This window comes from Glycine max, chromosome 15, assembly GCF_000004515.6.
Source record: "Glycine max cultivar Williams 82 chromosome 15, Glycine_max_v4.0, whole genome shotgun sequence".
Classification (NCBI taxonomy): Eukaryota; Viridiplantae; Streptophyta; class Magnoliopsida; order Fabales; family Fabaceae; genus Glycine; species Glycine max.
Genome location: NC_038251.2, coordinates 2,807,016 through 2,829,027, shown reverse-complemented (window position 1 = coordinate 2,829,027; position 22,012 = coordinate 2,807,016). Strand labels below are relative to the sequence as shown.

General features: G+C 34.5%; 4 protein-coding genes across 5 annotated transcripts; 2 read left to right on the top strand and 2 right to left on the bottom strand.

Moving 5' to 3' along the window:
* Window positions 1-802: 802 nt before the first annotated feature.
* Window positions 803-5,714, bottom strand: LOC100776079 (protein TOC75-3, chloroplastic). Its single transcript, XM_003546960.5, has 7 exons — window positions 4,452-5,714; window positions 4,034-4,255; window positions 3,825-3,932; window positions 3,521-3,712; window positions 3,169-3,417; window positions 1,467-1,721; window positions 803-1,375 (listed from the first exon to the last, which is right to left on the bottom strand). The coding sequence occupies exons 1-7, from the start codon at window positions 5,568-5,570 to the stop codon at window positions 1,136-1,138; spliced, it is 2,385 nt and encodes a 794-aa protein (XP_003547008.1). The 5' UTR covers window positions 5,571-5,714; the 3' UTR covers window positions 803-1,135.
* Window positions 5,715-8,964: 3,250 nt separating this feature from the next.
* On the top strand, window positions 8,965-9,787 carry LOC121173634 (uncharacterized). Its single transcript, XM_041010092.1, has 2 exons — window positions 8,965-9,067; window positions 9,495-9,787. Exons 1-2 carry the CDS (start codon window positions 8,983-8,985, stop codon window positions 9,785-9,787), a joined length of 378 nt encoding a protein of 125 aa, XP_040866026.1. The 5' UTR covers window positions 8,965-8,982.
* Window positions 9,788-9,860: 73 nt separating this feature from the next.
* LOC102666211 (uncharacterized) lies at window positions 9,861-11,178 on the top strand. The gene is made up of 3 exons (XM_041010091.1): window positions 9,861-9,867; window positions 10,061-10,831; window positions 10,970-11,178. Exons 1-3 carry the CDS (start codon window positions 9,861-9,863, stop codon window positions 11,011-11,013), a joined length of 822 nt encoding a protein of 273 aa, XP_040866025.1. The 3' UTR covers window positions 11,014-11,178.
* Window positions 11,179-15,875: 4,697 nt separating this feature from the next.
* On the bottom strand, window positions 15,876-21,706 carry LOC100820439 (transcription initiation factor IIA subunit 1). Of its 2 annotated transcripts, XM_003546958.5 has the most exons (11): window positions 21,404-21,706; window positions 21,006-21,176; window positions 20,767-20,919; window positions 20,029-20,080; window positions 19,896-19,954; window positions 19,599-19,724; window positions 17,714-17,857; window positions 16,788-16,851; window positions 16,507-16,679; window positions 16,300-16,383; window positions 15,876-16,199 (listed from the first exon to the last, which is right to left on the bottom strand). In XM_003546958.5, the coding sequence occupies exons 1-11, from the start codon at window positions 21,524-21,526 to the stop codon at window positions 16,176-16,178; spliced, it is 1,173 nt and encodes a 390-aa protein (XP_003547006.1). In that variant the 5' UTR covers window positions 21,527-21,706; the 3' UTR covers window positions 15,876-16,175. The 2 variants fall into 2 exon arrangements, with proteins under 2 accessions (XP_003547006.1, XP_014623696.1); XM_014768210.3 differs by lacking the exon at window positions 15,876-16,199 and having other exon boundaries at window positions 16,299-16,433; window positions 21,404-21,700.
* Window positions 21,707-22,012: the final 306 nt, after the last annotated feature.

Genomic DNA, 22,012 nt, shown 5'->3' with positions numbered 1-22,012 from the left:
ACAATAATACATTAAGAAATATAAGCGATTAATTTAATGAAATGTGATTAAATTTCAAAAAGATGAAGTGAAATGAATTAAGACATGACAGAATTGACAAAATACTAGTGTGATAACATTTAAATCAATCTTATAGTTAAAAATCAAGTGATTAGATACAAGTGATTAATGTGTCGAAGTTAAGGTTGAATCTTTCATATATTATTCAAGTTCAATCTTTGATAAAAATAACTTTTGATCAATCTTTACTTAGCTCTCAATCGAACTTCATATTAGTCATATTTTTTTTTAATGAATCGGAGGGTTTTAAAAAAATCTTACAGTTGAAATGTCCGCTACAATTTACAGTACAGCTTTTATAAATAGATTAACGATCAAGTTATACCATTAAATATATTTTGATACTAATGTGCAGAACATAGATGTGATGAGAATATTAGGTTGAATGTATAGACATACTTGACAAGACTAAATGAGTCGATCACATAAAAAAAAAGGTAGAATAGCACCATGTTAAAATTTCATCTTAAATAGCTCGGACATTCGTGAAGGACTTCATTCAGAAAGAAAAGATTATTATGAATATTTAAGACTTAAATATTCTTAATAACAACATTATGATGTCTTTTAATCATATAATCTACTCCATTCAAAAAGAGAAGACTCGATTTGTTGTTCACAACACAATTTTGAAATAATAAAAGTACTTAAACGGCTATTTTGCTACAACTAAAATTAAAAATAACAAACAAATTTTGGCATGTACACCGAAAAAAAAATTAACACAAACAAAAGATCGACATTTTAACCTCTAATAATTTGACAATCATATTTAACAAAAAAAAAACATTTAAAAGATTATAAGGATCCATTTGTTCTCATGAACTGTGCAGTGATCACTAGCCGCAAAGATAAACTAAATCCATTTCATAACAGACATCAAGATTATCTCCCATCTTAATATTTCCAAAGAACCCTATACCAATTTTACGGGAAACAAACAAAAACACCGAGTCTGCTAGTCTAGTACAATGTAATTTTCAAGTATCTATAATCTCCCTTCCCCGCTCAAGAATTCTTCCGCTAACGAAAAGAAACCCCAGTGAACAATATACTGACGTCAGTAATTTGCACTTCAAAACCTCTCTCCGAAACGGAAAAACAATGCACCAGTTCCTGAGTTGTGATCAACAGCATATTCTGCTCTCACTAAACCAAGCTTGACACCAAGACCGTAGGATGAACCATGACCCATTCGTCTGTAGACTTCTGTAGGATTACCTTTGACACCCTTTGAACTCCCTAGATCATTGCCATGTTCAGTAAATGCATACACATGCGTACCTTTAACAGGTATCCTTAACTCAGCTGCAAGCTGTAGAAAGAAATCGACGGTTAAACTTAATTCCCAAGTATTTGACAGATATAGATTATAAGAATTAACTAAACTAAAATCTCATTCCTACCTCAAGGATGTTTCTGGCAGCTCCTATCTCACCCATGTTGTAGCCCCTTACAGAATAGGGCCCCCCAAGAGTAAAAGCATCATAGCTGGGGAGATCACCTACACAACCACCATAGTGGCCATGGAGGACAAGCACTGGTGGAGGTGGTTTACCAGCCCCTTCCTCCACTGCCATCAACTGGATAAATCGTGTCAGAGTTAGTTGGTGACGGTTAAAGAAGGGGAACTGGCTGCCAATGCCAAGGCCTTGGTCTACCTGCAGTTTGCATATGTTAACAATGCATTATCAGAAAACATAGACATAACATATTCCAAGAACAGAAATTCTGAAAACACCAATATCTTGTTGGTACTGCAAGTTAGACCTTGCAGGCTTGCCCTAAGAGGTGTGGCTGAAAATGTGTTTTGGATGGAACTCAATGGTATTGATTTATCCAAGTATCCAACACCATATGAGGGGATAAGGCTTGGTTAAAATAAACGCTTTCACGGCAGAGATGGCACACTGATAACTCTAGCCAAGGTATCATCCTCTAACAAGGATTGCATTAATTATCATCAAAAGATTAGCTATACTTGAAATAAAAATTGGAACATCCTTCACCCTTCCCTGCTACTTCTATCTTAGTTGCAAGGCTCTTATATGCCACCTCCATGAAGAATCATAACATAAATTCAGCTATTCGCAGCAAGAAAGTTTCTAATGGAAAACAATACTACCAGACACATCACAAATTAATACTAAATTTAGTCAAATCAACCAAAGAAAAATATAAAATATTTATATATAACATAAAAACCATCACTAGTGTTCTGTTCGATGAATATACCACTTTTACATAAGTTTTTAATATATCTTTTTCTTTGGCTGATAATATCTATCTATGTGTGTGTGTGTTTGTAAAACAAAAAAAACAAAAAAGTAGCAAAGAAGAGCAACTAAGCATAGTCCTTTAACTTGTGCCCATGTTAGAACTGAGAATTTCATTATCTTTGGTAGATTATGCTTCCATGAACATGTGTCAGTGTGAGGTGTTTGCAAGGCCAAAATGAATAAATTATGGAGGCCAAGTCATACTTATACAATGGATAATCTAAAAGATTTTGATAAACATTTAGGGAGACATGGCATCTGCATAGAAATTATATGCTCTGCCCCTGCTTGATGCACCCTTTTGTCTTTTCTTCAAACTTCTTGCTTTGTCTTTCCCCACCCAAGTCAAGATTTGAATTGTTAGCAAAACAAAATGCTGGGTATAAATTGTATAGGAAGGGATCAACTTATTCAATAACTTTTTATTAGATAAATTTATCTCAATTTACAATTGTTATCATATAAATAATATTCACAAATTATTTAATACTCCATTGATATGCATCAAATTGCATAATATATACTTTTAAAACATACAAAAATAAGATCCCTTTGACTACTTATAATTGTTCAATTTTGACAAAATTTGACACAGGCAATCAAAGTAATATATAGTTATAATTTAAAAGTTGGATAAATGAAAATCATGTTCCAAACAAACTTATTGAAGATGTAAGAATTGGTGTCATTTTAGTGGTATAAGTTGATCCCTTCCCATAATATATGAGAATCATTTTTTCAGTGTTTCCAAAAATCACAAAACTGATAGGAAGATGTAATGCATCCATGCACACAACTTCAAAGGCACTGAGAGTAGAATGAGAGTCACCTGGAACATATTTCTGTCTCCAACAACAGTTCCATTCACAAAACGTGTGTTATCACGTGTGATATTTGCCTGTAAAAATGCCATGTGATCAATGCCAGTACCACTGAGAGTGGTTGGAGGTCCATCGGCACTAATTCCTCCACTAGGTAATACTCTTTGACCATTTGCACAGATATGACTACTTTCATCACGTGTTGTTATCTCTTCCATTACAAGTCCATATGTGAATTTACTCTGACGTGTGAAATTCTGCATGGCACACAAGACAAAAAAATTAATTGAAAAATACCACTAGCCCAAATGGCCAACTCAAGGTTCATATATTTAACTTAAAAAGAACCAATGAAATTACCTCTGTAATATTAGCTTTAACACCAGTACGATCAACCCATATTGGTGGCACTTCATCCACGCCTGGCCCCCCAGTGAATACTGGACTCAGCTTACGGCTATTGAAGCAGCTTACACGGAGAGTACGGTTGCGTGAATAGTATACACCATCCAGATATGGATGCACATACTCTAGCTTAAATGCAAGATCATCCTGAGGCAGAACAAAAGGGAGACATTGTGATAACAATGCCAAAATTATAAGACATAAAACTATTCATAGAATCAAATGAAGAAACTCCAAGGACTAGCTCAAGGGTACCTACCTGAGGATTCAAGAAGTTGCTTGTTGTTATAGAACCGTTAATAGATCTATTCAGCCCTTGCAGATTCCGATGTTCAAAACTAACAGTGCCACCTGGCTGAAGGGAAGCCTACACAAAGTCAAAATAGAAAGTAAACAAATTAATTGGGCAGGCCAAAAATTCCTCGGTTGTTAAAGAGAATACAAATTCAATTAGACAGAAATAAATACCAGAGTGGGATGCCCTCCACGTCCAGGGACAATACTCCACTCGGTACTGACTTCAGCTGACTTTTGTTCTAACTCCTTTAGCTTAATTTCAACAACTATACCTCCTTCATTAGTCTCATCAGGGCGCGGATTCACCTCAATATTTGAAAACAAAGCAAGGGAGTTCACATTTCTTAAAGCTTGCTTCCCTGCTTCAATATTGAAGGTGTAACCTGGGCGCAGCTGTTAATCCAATAGAAACATCCATCAAGTAAGTAACACAAACAAATGAACAAGTAGAACACCATAAAACAAAACAGAAAACATAATCAGGGAAAACAAAATGTAATCATGTAAACTAACTCCTAATCATACTAAACACATCAATTGCACATATAACAATCATTCATAACCAAGGAAACAAATCTCCAATAGAAACCTGCCGGGGAAGCTCTCTTTGAATGACAGGGACTTGAGTGTTCCCTTCAACAACATTACCAAGCTTATCTTGAAACTGAATATCCAATTGTGTGATATCGCCTTCAACAACCTCACAAACAACCTCCTTGGTGTTAAGGTTGCCGAAATTAACGACCTGGGCACAGGCATAGCCTTCATCATGGTACCATTTTTGCACCCGGTCCCGAATCCTCTGCAACAGGCGGGCACTGACCATGCCATGTCTCTTGAGCATGTCCAGGATCTCATTGTGGACGTAGCGAGGCAAGAGGCAGGGCCTGGCCCTCTCGATTCTCCTCTTGTACTCCCTCTCCTGACTCAAATAGTACTCCAGTCTCTCCTTATCGGTCATATCAGCGTCCATTTCAACAGGCTTTGTTTGCTGCATCAACCCTACATTGATGCAGCGAAATCCATCTGCCGACTGCCACGTGCTCTCGCTGAAGGAAATGGTAACCCCAATTGAGCCGTCAGGGTTTGTTTTCCCTTCCAAATCAACCTTCTCGAACATTCCCGAAGTTGCCAGCGTCTCCAACTCCTTCTGGAGCTGCCCTTTGGTGTAAACCCCGCCCGGCCGAAGAGAAACCATCTCGAAGAACGAATCCTCCGTTCCCACTTTCATCTTCCTGTTCCGATCGAAAAAGGAGATGTCGGAAACCTTGTACTTCTTGAACCCACTCATTTTGTTCAACTGAACCACGATGTTCGCGGGTAGACCGTGCGAATCCCACTCCTGAGACTGGGATTCGTCGGCCACCGCGGCGAACATTCTGGACCAGAACCCTCCATTTCCGCCACCGCCACCGCCGAACCATCCGTCTCCGCCTCCGCCGCCGCCGCCGGTGTTTCCGCCGCCTCCGCCGAGTTTGGCGAGGGGGTTAGGGAGGAAGGGGGAGAGAGGGGTACAGTGCATAAGGATGGAGGCGGCGGAGGAGATGGCGATGGCTTTGAAGAGCGGCGGAGGGTGAGAGGGAGAAGGGTTTGAAAGTGAATGGTTGTTGTTGTTGTTGCAAGAAGGGAAAAGGGTGCATTTGACGGGAGGGGGACGAGAGGGTAGCACGGCGCTACCGAGGTTGTTGGGGGCAGCGAAGGATGCCATGGTTGACGGTGCCAGATTGATGGATAAGAGAAAGAGAATGAGTCAGTGAGTGAGGAGGGTTTTTGATGGGGTTTCTGTTTATGTTTCTCCACTCCAATATGTAATTAGGTACTGCTATTCATTAAATAACATAAATACTCATTTTGTTCTCAGCAACTTTCCTCCCTCACCTTAATAAAATATACGCTATGGGTACTGGCAACGAATTTTGTTATTGAAATGAGGTATTAACATATTTGTTATAATATTTTTTAAATGTAATTTCTCCTTATAAATACATGAAAATATAAAATTTAACTTTCAGATGTGATAAATATTTTTGGACGATTGTATTAATAATAAATTGTGACTAATTATTATTATTATTATTATTATTATTATTATTATTATTATTATTATCTTTATTCGTTTAGTATTTATGTAATATATTTTTTAAATTATCTTTTAGTATATATTTTTATTATTTTGATTTTCTTGTTAAATATTAATTTTTACTGTTAAAATAAAACTTTATCTTATATCTTATAATTTTATCAAATTTCTCACTTTTAATATTTAAAATTATTCTATATTCAAATTTTAACTTAAGTATCCTTATATTTGAAAATAATATGTCAAGAGTTCTGAGTAAAAAAAAACACGTTCGGCTGCAATATCACATTTATTTATTTAAAAAAAAGAATTTAATCAATTTTTTTTTAAAAAAAAGTCTCACAAAATTTAAATTAGATAAAATTAAAGTGAAATTATATGTCTTTTTCCTTAACCAATAAAATATATATATACCTCAAATATGAAAGAATCTCTTGAACAAACCTTACGTGTTTCCACTCCTCAAGACAACATTTATTATAAATAGAATAAAATGAAAACAATTATTAGCAAATAAAGAATCCAAATAAATTTAAATAAAAAATACAATAATGTTTAAACTAATATAGAGGTTAACTCAAAAAAAAAATTAATACAGAGATTTATTTGTTGCCTTGGGACATAGAGTTGTATGTCTCGCTGATTTAGGAATAGTAACGACCTTACATTCCATTTGACATAATGTAACAGAATATGTAATAAAGAAATAATTCGTTGAAGAAACAAGCAATTGTAAGAAATAAAAGGCTTTTATTTTTTAAAATGGTAACTCAGTTTTTTTATATCATAAAACTAAAGAAATTTATTTTCTTTTGGAAAATAAGTAGATATATTGATTAATTAAAAAACTAATTAACAATTTGATAGATGGATAAATACATAGATAATCAAAGTATAAAAGTTCAAATCTTAAGTTGTATTTTACTATTTTTTTAATTCACTTTTCCCTATTTCTCTCCTATACAATCCATTGTTGACGTCCAGATATATTTGTAGCATTTTCTATACTTTTGGGAACTAAATTTTGCATTTTCATCTTTCAGAGACACATTTGTCAATGGAGTGGGAAGACGAAAAGTAAAAAAAAATATTATAACAAATATCACGTTTGTAATCATTTCAGTGACAAATTTGTTTCTCTGTGTCATATAGGTCATTTTATTAACACTGACGGACGAAAATTAACGGCCGAATATATTTATCGCACTTTTTACACTTTTAGGCAGTAAATTTTGTATTTTTTATCTTTCAAGAACACATTTATGAACGGATTACACATTGAGAGACAAACCAAGTTACTACAAGATGAATATATCTATTCCTTTTCTCTCAAGAAAAGAATATCTTCTAAGAATAACAAATGATTTTTTTTACTTAATCTTTGGGTTCATAAAAAAAGGATTTATCTATTCTGAAATTCAATCATAAACAAAATCCTATGCAGAATTATTTTAAAATAATAAATAATTAATTTACTCTCTCAAATTATATATAAGTTCCTAAACTGAAAAAAAAATGAGTGTCTAAATTTTTTAAAATTTCATTTAACCTATTTTTTATTTTTGATCCTTAAATATATATTATTATTATCATTTAAATCTTTCGACTATGGATCAAAATGAAGAAAAAAAATTGAGGGAGTTAATTATTTCAATTTTAAAATATTTTTATATTCATTTTAAAAACAAAAAGATTTTGAAGAGTTAATTTTTAATTTTATAAAAAAACATAATATCACAATATTTAATAATAGTCCTTCTCACCATAATATCATCACCATTATCATGATCACAATTGTTATTATTATCATTGATATTGTTATTTTCATCATCTCTTTCACTATTATTATCGTTAAGAAAATAAAAATTATATATGTACTGAAGAATTGATTGGAATTGCTTGAAGGAAAGAATCAAGAAATTAAGTAAGATTTCTAATACATTATATTTCTTATATTTTATTTTATTCTTAGATTTCTAATACAGAACTTTTCACTTCTATTTTTCTAATGGCAAGTTCTTTTCTACCTTAAGTTTTCTTCTACTTTTTTCTTTGTATTTTGATGTTCCCATGAGGAGCTAAATCCCCTTTTCCAGTCTAAGGTTCATTAATGCATAATTTTCATGGTTATGAGGTATATATATTTTGTTAATTTTTTCTTCCTAATCTTTAAATATTTATATTTGTACAGTTCTTCACACCATGTACTACTTCATTAATTTTGCACAGGTTCGAAGGAGACAACTTCCTAAAGGTAGTTTATGTCTTCACCACCCTGAAACCTTAAGAAAGAGAAAGAGGAAAAAATGACTAAAATAACAAAAAAGGTGAAAATGGGAGAATGATGACTGTATATGTGTTAGGCACAGGACTTAAAGATACAATTTTTTGTTTTTATCAAGACTCAACTTCTGCAAAGGAACAGTGAGAGAAATAAAGGCTAAGATAAGGTAACAAGTAAAAAGAACTTGTTGATGAAAAATCTATCATGTTGAAATTGTTGAACATATTTTGAGTAACTTCAAACAACACAACATGCATATAGATGAAATTATCATTGTCTCCTCAATCATAGAAAAAGTATTACATTTTCATGGAGATTTGATGGCATGCTCTTATTTTTTCCCCTCGTACACAAATAATTATACTTAAATAGTTTTAAATTGTTATATTTTACCGTTGAGCTTCTCAATTTATCAATTTTACTTGCGAGTTAAGGTGTTTCAATAACAAATTTTCTCATTCGGGCCTGGTCAACTTCTATATCAGGTAAGTACGTATTTGAGAGGTTCAGTAATAAGAAAAATTGCTAGTGTCCACGTGTAAAAAATGAGCCCTCAAGTATGTCCTCCATAGTATGTGAGCCGCTAGATTATTGCACAGTGCAAGAACTCCGGAACCAATTGCTTTACCACGGTTCATTTTGTGTTAAACTCTGCCTATTATTTACTAACCACAGAAAGAACAAATATAAAACCAGAGTCATTTAAAAAGCAGAGGCAAATTGCAACAACAGAGGGAAGGGAACTAGTAAGAGAAAATGCCTCTGCCAGAACGCTCGTACGGACATGTTAATACTTCAAGAAGTCCTACCGCCGTCGCAAGCGTGGAACAATTCCTTCGAGGTAATCATTTGTCAAACACTTAATAACATATCATGGCTTTAGACAAACCTTAACCATGTTATATAAGCTAGTTACTAACAAAAAGGTATGTCACTACCATGAAACAATCAAAATATTAAGCTAATTAAGGAAAGATGAGATATCCGAAAAAAAATAAACCCTTAAGGGAAAGATGCAGATGTTTGATTAATGACATGAATGTGCAGAGAAAAATCATTGAGTGATGATATTCGACATCATATACTTTGTCAAATACTTATTATTGTTTTTTTTGTCACATTATATCACGTATTAATTATACATATCCTTTGCCGATTGAAAACAAATTATACATATCATTTTTTATTTTCCTCTCTCTATATGTCAATTAGCACCTAGGTGTCTAAGGATTGTTTTCCAAAATCATATTCTGTGTTCCTATTTGCAGCTACATCAGGAGGGGAGTCTTGTAGAAAGTCACCAACCTACTCTCCCACCTCGTCTTCCCCTTCCTCTCCTTACTTTGAGAGGTTGAAGAACCATAACTCAGAAGAAGACAATGGTCTCTGTCAGAAGAAATCAGTCCTCACCAAAGTGAAGGAGAGGGCCATGAAATTCCGCTACAGCCTCAGCAAGAGAAGAATGGAGGACGAGAATGTCACACCCTCTTGGGGTGTTAGCTTAGAAGATGATGAGGAAGAAGAAGAAGACCCTGAATACCTTGGAGCCCCAAGTAATTAATTAATACACATCATTCAAGGCCTTTGCCTTGAGAAATTATTATATGGTCATGATGGTCCTATCTAATGTCCACATGACGGGTTACTACAATTTTTAATCTACCAAAAATAGTTAATAAGGTGTCACATGCAGATTGGCCATAACATGTAGTCCTCAGAACATAGAACAATTTCTCCTTGACCCTAAGTTTATTATTCATTAGGACTTGTTCTTTCTTCTATGCTTTTTCATCTTTTTATATATAACAACTCTTGTATGAACATTACATTTCAGTGTATGAATCAGAGCTGGCACCTGAGGGATACAAAGAAAATGCAAGGCAACATCCAAGAGCAAATCCAGTAATCTCTGAGAAGCATGTTTTGCACCACACTGTCAAATTAGGAGTGGAGCAAGATTCAAAAAAATCACGTGGTCCTGTCAATGCCAGGTTCACGACAACAACTCAACCTGTTACTACAACTTCAAACATGACATCTGAAAACATAGCTGAGAAACTGGCACCTGTCTATGCTGGAGGGTCAAATGCAGCTAATGCTATATCCTCCAAAATTCTAGCTTCTGGTTCCACGACTGCTCCTGCAACCAACATGTCCTCACAAACCTCATTAGTTCCATCATCTTCTATGCAAAATTCATCTGCTTCTCTTTGTGAGAAGAATACATGCCAAAAGAGTGCTTCTCTAAGAGATCATTTCATGAACCAGTCTGAAAAAGGTGATGGAGCCAGAAATGTGTCTACAATGCAAAAATCATCATCCTTATCTGCTTCAATGAGTGGGAATAAGAATATAACAAGCCTAAAGAGTGCTTCAGTTAAAGATTATTCAATGAACAAGTCTGAGCCAAGGGAAGATGCCAAAACTGATGTGTCTCAGCCTCAGATGATATCTAAAGCAACGAGTCCTACGAGAACTTCTAGTAATGCAGGTGTGATGGACAAGGTAAGAGGAGCTGTGAATTCATTGTTCGGAAATGAGGAACCATCACAACAATATGGAGTCAAAACTTCTACTACACGCACTTCGTCGCAAACTCAACAGGGTAAAGGCACTCTTATTATTTATCCACTGTTCTGCTATATGATATCATATCGGTTTGATACTATCATCTTTTTTTCATGCAAACTATTTTGTCGCTACTGAAAAACCATAATTCACGTGATCGTTCCACATTTTGCAGTTGATCAGGAAGAGAACCGTGGGAGAATTCTACAGGCAAATTGAAAATCCTCCAAAGATGTTCTTTATACATTTTATGTGACTGCATGTATCTAATATATACTAGTACTTTCTTTTTTGCCATTTTGTTTATGTATCCAATAATTAGACTGGAAATCATTTCCAGTGTTTTGTAAAATTCAATTTGTATGAAATAAACTGTGTACCATGATTATCCACAAAAAAACGTGTGCGGTGTGCACTTTCGTTAATTAATACAGAAGGATTCATTTAGAAAAACACTACTGTCACCAACATTTTTAGATTGGCTGATTATTGCTTAATGTTGGTGGTATGGTCTCCGACGAATAGAACAAAAGAAAGAAGGAAAACAATGCACAAAATGATCTCAAGGTTTGGAAAAGTATTTCTTTACCTTTGATTTAAATTGGGCTAATGATAAATTTTCTTTCAGATATAATGAAGTCCCTTTAGTATGTTTTTCATTCTTGAAACTTAAGTTAAAACAACGATATAGTGTTTACAGAATAATAATTTGTGTTTTTTTTATCTTTTATGCACTCAAAAATAAAAACAAATGAATTTACATATATTTCTAAAGTCTCTTAAGTTTCTTTGTACCGCAAAAAAATAAAAGTCTCTATGTCCATCATATTATGAGTTTGAATGTATCTTGTTGTCGAATACCCTTATACATGACACATTTGCATTTATCCATGAAGACTATCATTTTAATTGGTGCTTATTTTATGAACAATCACCTTATTTCAGTTTTTGTTTATTCACATAAGAACATACATTTTTTTCAAATTGAGTTTTTAGTTTAATAAGTAAGTAACTGAAAAAGCTTTTACACTAACAAATAATCGGAAATCATTTTTCATGTGACTTTTAAAATAAATATTATATAATAGGTTGTTATTAAATGACAATGTAAAAAACTTACAAACTAGATATATTATTTATTCTTGTGTAGTTGTGTTTATAACTAGTGTGAAATATTATAATCATTTGGAATATTTAAGTTTAAACAAAACAGGATAAGTCTCTTCAATTCCATTTTCAATTTTTGCGCGGAGTTATGAAAAGAAATGAAACAAATCATGTCTTCATGTTTTGAAAATATCTCTCAAAAGAATATTGTGAAGATCAAACAGACATTTTTCATTGGTAATAGTTTACGTGTTCGATAACCAGTCTGTAAAACTTTGTTAATGAATAATTTATAATTGAGTCATCGCTAACTGAAAGATATACACAAGGTGACAAGACTCACCGAAGGCTATTACTACAACAGGATCGCAGGGTATATATATATATATATATATATATATATATTTTTGAAGTTGCCACTTCAAGGACTTATAGTGAAGCAAATAGTCATTAGCCACAAAAGTGACTAAAGGAGGAAAAGGTTATCTGATGCAAAAAGCTCCCCTAAAATTAAAAATATAAAGAAAAATACGAAAATCAAGAATCCAAAACTTTGATAATAAGAATAAAAAGGCAATAATAGCATTTGAATCTAAGTCAACAAGGATAATGTTGAGGAATTGAGGAAAATAAACATCGAGGAGATTTATACCATTGAGTCATGAACAATCAACCATGTAAGGAAATCTGACACCACACTTTAACTTAAAACCTTAAAGCTCAAGTTTATGTCTCTTCTCTTCACTTATATGGTGTTCAACTTTTTCACTTATAAATCATAAGACTTTTGAAGTAGCAGAGATTCTCTCATCTTTTCTATGAGCAGGTGTTTGTTATAAGTTAAGTTTCTCAATTCAAGCATAACCACAATGATCATCTGTATTACCACCTATAATCCAATCCATTATTTCAAGTCATTGATTATTTTAATAAGATGTTATTAATTATAACTTTTTTTAAGGCAAGTAAATTTATATTTAAGAAAAGGTAAAAGAGTTACTATAAGAAAGAATATAGCATCCCTTAAAATTTAGGGTGAACAATTTAAAGATAAGTTTTTCATACAAATGTAGTTTATGTCTAATTTTTCATTTCTATGTATCATATGAATTCCAAGATAAATCTAAAAGAAATAAATTTAATCATAATCACACATGTGCACAAATGCATGTACACAGGCGAAAATGTTTTGATTTAGCTTAGTAGGACAGCTAAATTTTATTAGCAGCAATAGTTACCTGAAAACGTTTACAACTATTAACAATGGCTGTAATGATTCTAAATATGGATAGTCAAGAACAGAACAAGGAGCTATACGACTAAAAGAGTAGAGAGATGGATATGCATGACACGCACACGCACGCATTCCCATATTTCCAGGGACATGAGAAGAAAACAAACATTGAAGGAGAAACTAAAAAACAAAAGGTTTGAACGAGGGAAAAAAGGGACATGTGGTCCTACAACAGCTACAAGCCATCCAAACGTAGTATCATTTAGTTGTTTAGTTACGTTTCAGGCGATGATGACCGCTAAGGAAGGAAAAAAGTCAAGTTCACCACCCTCTCTCTCTGTCTTCTCGTCTTCTCCCCCCAATTCGTTTTTAAAGCATCATCAAAACATGACACTCATTCCACATTATCATTGTCTTCTCTTAATTTTCTACCCAACAAGCTAAGAGGGAAGAACACATATATTATATAGAGCTCAAATATTGATATGGAAATGGTAGACAAAGCGAACATCATGATCATAAAGAGGAGGAGGAATAGAGGGGGAGGATGCCCTACAAGGTTACAGAAACATGCACCGGCTTCTCTTGACATTGATAAGGTTCTCATTGATCGTCCTTCAAACCCTTTTGGGGAGGCTTCAAGGGCAATACCATTGTTATCTCCACTCGTTCTTTCTCCACAGCCAATTTATGCAGATATCACTATTCAAGTTCGAACATCAGAGAAGAATGAGAATAATGGTATGAATGAGGGTAAAAGTACTCCAACCAGAGGCTGGGAACATCCAGCTATTGCTTCATTTCCCGAGCCATCTACTTTGTGTAGTTTCTTCCAAAAGCAATGCGTATTTATGAACCATGCCCAGTGAAATTAATTCACCTCATCACTAGCTATTATTAAAGGAAGGGTGTTTGTTGTCTTGTGTTGTGGTGTGGGGGGTTTCTGCAGGAGGAAGGTAACTCCTGCAGTGCACTTCTTCGCCTTTAGGGAAATAATTACAATGTTGTTTAGAATTATTAAAGGTTCAATTGCAGATGCATTCTTTCAATTCAAATGTTGATACAGTTCCATTTAATTCTAAATGCAGTTAGTGTTAAGTTCGGTAAGAAGTATTTTCTTATTTTGTAATTTTAGAGTGTGTAACGTGAGAGGCCTAACTCAATTTCAAAAGCTAACTCATGAGTAAGGATTGTCTCTCAATTATATATTCTAATGTGGGATTACTTTTAGCCGATGTGGGACTTGATTATTTCCAACACACCCCCTCTCGCCAAACATTTCCTGGACTCAGGGTGTGAACAACAAATGATGGGTGTTTGTCACCATAAGGACTAGCGGAAGTGTGGACACAGGATCAGAACTGGCTCTGATACCATCTTAGAGTGTATAATGTGAGATACCTAACTCAACCCCAAAAACTAGCTCAAGAGGTGAGGGTTGTCCCTCACTTATATATTCTAATGTGAGATTACTTTAGTGGAACTTAAATTATTTTCAACAATAATCTATTCCAGTAAAAAAAAATAAACCCAAAACTGCATGCATTGCAATGTCGAAGGGTTTAACCTATTGATTCTCAAAATAGTTTTTCACAAGACTTATTTTCTCTTCCTATATCATATCACTCATTTTTATTCTACAATTTTTTTTCTTCTTTTTTCCAATCTCTTTTATCACAAATTATTGTGTAAGCACCTCCTGAGCTGGCCTGAGCAGAAACATTGAAAAATTGTTTTTGTTCTTTTAAATCCACTGCCATCTAAATTATGTGAATCTTGACCGTACAAGTTTGATTGACTATACACGGCTATTATTTTTTATTTTTTTAAAAAATCATTGTTCAGTGGAAGAAATAGTCTTCCAATATTTCTTTGATAAAAAATGGCCCACTAAATTAGATACCAAGAATCCTGCAAATCATGTTTTAAACAGATCCTGACCATTTAACATAGTCACTGCCAACTGAAATTAGTATTGAAATAAAACAGATTTTTCTAGTATTGAAATAGTAACAGACAAAAACAAGTGATCAAGACTTAAAAAATACATTATGCTACTGTTAAGAGTGTTGTTAATTTGTTATTGTTTGTTAACAGGACATTGTCAAATACAATCTTATTAATTAAATATACTTATGTGGAACTTATTGAAAAATAAAGGACAAAATAACAGCTTTATTTATAGAAATAAAAAACTGATACAAATAGATTTACACAACTCACGTACCTTAATGAATAAACAGTTTAGTAAAATTTGAAGAAAAAAATTCACCCCGTAAGAAAATGAAATATATTAGTAACATTTATCAACAAATCCAGTTGTGATTTCTGTTATTTATATAAAATAAGATGAACTAGTGAATCATAGTAGAAACATACATTTCAGTAGGACGAACTTGCTTATCCCAATGGACAATGGTCAAATTAATGGCAGTCGATAGACAATAGGGTTATCATTCTCAATTAGGAAACCGACATGATATACGGTCACAAGCACACAACATCCTTCTTATACAAAGAAAACCAGTTCCTAAAATCGGTTATTAATCCAGAAGAGCATATACATGAGAACGTTGTAGAAAAACATATTTTTGAATCTTAAAATTGTCACCCTAAAATCGGTGTATTAACGTCAAAGTTTCAGATGTGAATATCCCTCGAACTTCAAGAGTCCAGCACGCAAACATTATCACCCTGTTTTTAGTGTCCAAAAGTTACGCGAGGCCTAACAAGCCTATCATTATCATACAAGGGATTCTTAAATTCACCAAAATGTCCAAGTATACAGAACTAAAGAAACCACATACTTGACAAATGGTCGGCTTAAAGAAAATGCCTGAGTCTCTAACCACCAGTTAAAGGCCAAAAATTGCTCATTCTCTATGTACAAGAGGCCAACATCAAAATAGTCTCCAAAGGGTAAAAATATTTCTCTCTTCATCAATCTTTCACCTAATAATATTATAATCAAAAAAAGATCATGAAACACTCAATGACACCTCCGAATCATGTTTGACGAAAGCACCAGCTCCAACAAAAATCAGAATTCAAACTCTCCTGTCGCCTGCAGAGATGTATAACATCATCCATCATGACAATTTGATAGAATGAATAAAAAAAAGAGGAGAAAATATCACATTTGTTCTCCTTCAAGAGTAACAAACCTTATTGAAGAGAATGTCCTTATTATTTATGTGCATGATGCCATCCTTTAATGTGCATTTCCACCTGCTCTTGGTACGTGCCACCTGAATTTGTAGCAAGACAACCCCATTAGAGCCACGATATTTATCCAACCCTGAACCACGACCTACATCATATTACTATATCACTTGACATCGAGTTCACAGAAAGTGGAGGAAGGTTGTTACCTTATCAAACTGGGCCAAAACAAGATGATGTGTATTTTGATCGTCTCCTTGTTCCATGTCATCTAAATCATCATCATCCTCTTCATTTAATGGAGGTTCATCATCATCATCATCATCAAAATCATTACCTACTTCATTCTGAGCCAAGAGAGCAGGGGTGCTTGCTGGTACTTCTAATAATTAATAAAGAAAGAAGATTCAGCAATTGTGATGGATAAAATATATAATAAGCCACCAAAAATCTTCAAAATATAATTAATATATTCACATTCTCAATTTACCAGGAGGAGCTGGTGTATTAGAAATGTTGTAGTCTTCACTGAACACTTCTCCATAATTGTATATCTGCCACAAGATGAAATAAACCCAGTAAGATGATGGGATGCAAAACATGGTGGGGGAAGTGTCAAATGGAGCATAATGCAATTAAAACTAAAAAACTAGCAACACCATAGTTAACTAGAATTTTACAGTCCAATTTTCTTCTCTTTTTGGCTAAATGTTAGACCATCCAGTCAATTGGAGTTAAGGAATACGAGAAGTCGCATCAAGTTTGGATATAACAAAGCTATCCCATTGTTAAACAAGCAACTTATTCAGGTTCCAAATTATATAAATGTCAGTATATTACAGTATCCATCTTGAATTCAAAATGCAACCACTTAATTGAAAACTTGTTTCAATCCCTTAAATTCCTTTTAGAGTTATATAGTTCCTTTTACAGTTACGGTCATTCTGTTTTATCAATGATAAACCAGGGAAGATGAAGCTCATACTCACACTAAATTAAACAGACACCCATATATAAATGGGAATACTTAAAACTATGATTTTTCTCAATACTGAACTTACCAAAAAGATCTACTTCTGAACAGATATACCTAAATTATCCATTTCTTTTTATAGTTTTGTGACAAAAGAATAACTCAAATTATGAATGAGAACTAGTTAAATACATATAAAGTTCTATTGAAATCTTCAACATTGAATGTGGTTATTAATTGGCAAATTTGAAAGCCAAAGTGTACCAACTACCAAGAACTAAGAGGGGGGTGGTATGCGTTTTTCACAAAATTATAAGGGATGACAGGAAACTAGAATAAGTAGATAAAGTAAATGCAACCCTGGGTAGAGGGAAAGAACAAATGTGTTTAGTTACAAAAGCTCGTAAGAGTGCAGGAAGGAAGGGCCAAATGTCACTACTCACATTTGGAGTAGAGAGCACATCATCATCATATGGAATTGGTCCATCAAGTTGAGGAATTCTAGAAGTCGACCTCTCCAAATCTGCTGACATTTTTTCTTTGGAAATAGTGTGATGTGAATTAATGGAGATGCCCCCTCCACTTACCTGAAAGATTGATCTCCAAGAGTTTAGTAACTGAATAAACTTTTTCCATTAACCAAGCAAGTCAATGAATTAACAGATGGAAATTAGGCGTGCATGTGCTCTGTAAAAAGCTAACAGAACAATGTATATTCAGTACAAGAGTGGGATGGGAAAGAAGCTAGCAATTTAAACTTCTCAATAAATCGAGTAAAATGTCCATGCTGCAGATCATTGTGACACAGTGACAGTGAATGTTTATTACTTTCAGAAATCTGAAAAATACAAATTTGAGTGGATGGTTTTTTTTTTTTTTATCAGATTTCTAAAGTTGGCAAATACTAGATAATGGTTCACATTGTCAAGCAGCTCCCAGATGGACCGGCAGTAACTAAGTTCACTCAACCTATAATATCAGTACAATTATACTGAATCAGAACCTATGTTATTGAAGAGCTGAATAATTGGTGTCACAATCAAATGCCCCCAAAACTATAAATCTACAACAGAAGAGTGAAAATAAGATATCAAATTCCAAGAAAAACACTCATGAATGGTTTTCCAACAAGAAAAAGAAACTACTTAACTATCTTTAGAAACTATTACTTAGGCAAATTTCCTTTACAAGCCAGACTGATACAGGCTGCAAGAATATCTTTAAAGAAATATGCTAAACTCAATGTGTTGAAAATCATTTATAGCCACAATTGAAGGCCCTGGCAAAGAAAAAGGATAATTTATCAACTGATCTTAATCAAATACTCGTAGTCTAATGCATGAGCAATAGATACAAGCAAGGAAATACATAGAGAAAAAGAGGAAGATAAAATTAACCATGAGAAAAGAGTGTTTAAAAATAAACAAAGCAGGAAAAAAGAGCAAGGAGAAATATATGGCCTCAGTGTGGAAAATCAATCTTTAGGTAGAATTGAACAAAACTAAAAAGCCATGTCATCTGAAGGATTTGACCTAGTATTAAAACATTCATACAGGATACAGCTAACCCCGAAAATTATGGGTGGCAGTTTTTCTTTCATTTTGGTGTAAAACTCTGGCAAGTAAGCCTCATAGTTTTATGTGGTTGTTGAAGAAATCATTATTCATTTGTGTTCATGGTAAACTGCCATGGTCCAGCAATATGTTTGAAAAAACTTAAAGAGATTTCCGCATTATATACACCAATTTTTCAAAAATTACAGATGCAATGAAGATAGATATATGGCAAGACTTGCCCCCTCCATCTGCCATCCCACATGCCCCCATCTCGCCCCAACCCATGGCAACCCCCATTTGAGAAAAAGGAGAGGAAAGAAAGCACCTCCCAACAGCACAGTACACTTTCTAGGCTGGGATGGCAAGACTAGCTTTTACCAACCCCCATGTACCATCTTGTCCCCTTCATCTTCCATCCCTCATGCCCCCATCTTGTCCCAACCCATGGCAACCCCCATTTGAGAAAAGCAGAGAAAAGGAAAGTACCTATAACAGCAGAATACACTTTCAAGCGATGGGATGGCAAGAGTTGTTTTCACCATCCCACATGTCCCAACTTGTGTCAACCACAATCCCAAAAAAGGACAAGAAAGGGAAGTTATTATCCTTGCTCCCATTCAGTAAAAAATCAGAGTCATTTACAAAGAAGACAACAACGATAAAAAAAAAAAAAGAAATTAGTCTACTAACATCATTACTGCACTACTTACAAAAGATATGCAGACATCCTGGAGATATATATGATGCTGACTAATAAGGGGTAAAAAAATACCTCAATTTCAAAAACTCCATGTGCAGCATCCCCAGCTCCATCTTGCTGAGGTATATATCCACCAACATTATATTGAGAAGTCAAATCATTGCGTTTTCGCTTCCCTGACGTCCTCGTGAAGAAGTCCTGGATTTTTTCAAAGCATCAATAACATGATGAGGTCTGATAAAAAATGTTTTGCAAAACAACAGTAACAATGTTTGCTGGCTTTATAAAATAACTCTACCATGATGAGGTCTCTTCAAATTTTGAAGACAGAGAAACCATTCTTCTATCAGACCTAACTGACTTGCTTACCTGTGTCAGAGGTTGATTAGAAGTTCCTTTGTCTGCCTCATCCCTCCCTTCCACATAAGCTACAGTTCCACACCATCATTACATTACTGCAAAGCGATTTGATTAAACACTTTATCCTTTAAATGAAACTCACCAACATTGACATCAAGTGGAGGCCTTTGGTTCATCCAAGGAGAAGAAGGTTGCTGTAGAAGATTATAAAGACAATATCAATGTACACTTAAACATGGTTATCAAATAATTTAAACAAAAGAGTTTGGCCACGGTAGAATAGATCAATTGCATGAACCAATAATGGCATTTGAGAAACTTAAACATAGTTATCAATAGCACACTATAGAGCAACCATGGGCCACACTACAAAGTGTGAATAGCAGTGCATTTTCAAATAAGAGCCACAATTGTGTCCAAAAAAGCACCTGTAGACCTTTTGAAAACCTATTTTTGCCTTCCAAGCAGCACCGTTTTGGGTGTTTTTAATGATTAAATCAATTGCATAAACTGATAATGGCATTTGAGAAACTTAAACATAGTTAACAATAGCACACTATAGCAGTGCAGAGCAACCATGGGCGGCCACAACAAAGTTTGAATATCAGTGCATTTTCAAATAACAACCGCAATTGGGTCCAAAAACCCACCCGTAGACCTTTTGAAAACCTATTTTTGCCTTCCAAACAGCATCACTTTGGGTGTTTTTAAGGGTTAAAGTTGGCATCCCCCCTAGAATTTAAAAAATTCCTAGGTTGGCCGCTGCATGCTGCTATTTGAGATTGATAACTATGGAAACAAATGAAAATAGGCAATTTGACGTGGTAAATTGAAAAATACTTTGATATATCATGGGATCGTCTAGCAAAATGAAATTTACCATATATGGAGCAGGTCTTGCTCCTTTTCCATCAGCATTTCCTCCTGTATCATTTCCGGAAGAGGGGTAGTCATTTGCTCCAGTAGGAATGTTATACGTTGAGTTATCCCCAGTTCCCGGTAAAGGGGTTTGAATTGGAGTTTGCAATGGCGTCTGCACATCAAAAACCCATATCAACAACTCAAGAAAAGGAGACATCACTTGTCGAACTTATAAGTACGGTGTGCGTCAAAACTTACAGGGGGAAAAAGCATATCAGCTGTAGGAGTCTCATACTCCTCGGTACCCTCATACGGCACGTTGAGATCATGAACCGGAGTAATTGGACCGCCAGGAGTTGCCTTAGCGGCACTGGACCTTTCTATGGGACCGAGCACAGCGCCAGCTTGCATCATCTTCGATTCCCACATCTAAACAAATTACCAACAAAAGATAAACGATGAACAAAACAATTGATCGGATCCAAACCCTAAATCAACCAGCCAGCTGAGAAGGAAACAAATTCCCCCAAACTATATCAAAACACGTTTCAAATTAGAAGTATAAGCATCTAATAATCCCATTAATTTCTTCATTCGCGTAATAAAAGGAAAATCATGGACCAATGAGAAAAGCAGAGGCAGGGAAGATAATTTACAGCTTGAAGCTCCTTGAGAACTTCCTCTCCAGGACCACCGTTGTTGACGAACTCGTCTCGGACCTTGACCATGACATCCTCGATTACATCGATGTAGACCTGGCTGGTGGTGGAAGCCGCCATCGCGAGTGTCTCAGATAATTCTCCTTATACGATCGATTTGAGAGAGATTTCAGTGGAAGAGATCGAGAGGAATCATGGAAAATTGCGAGGCTAGGGTTTAGGATGAGAGTGAGAGCTGAGTGAAACCAACGGCGAAGAGAGAGAAACAGAAGAGACGGACGAGAAAAGAGTGAATAAAGTGAGGAATATAAATAGGTTTGCATCCGATTTTAAACACAACGCCCACGTGTCAATATCCGCTTCTTCTTGATCTTTCCACTACTACAACACCCCCAATTTCCTGTAACTTTCCTCGTCCAAATTGTCATATTAAATTAAAACAATATTTTTTCGAAATTAAGGAATAAAACAATCTAAATTTAAATTTAGAGGAAAAAATCTAAATTAAGGGATAAAAGCATATTTATTTAAATTCTATAAAATAAATAACACGCCTCAAAAAATAAAATAAGTTATACCGATAATATTAATCATTATATGATGAAG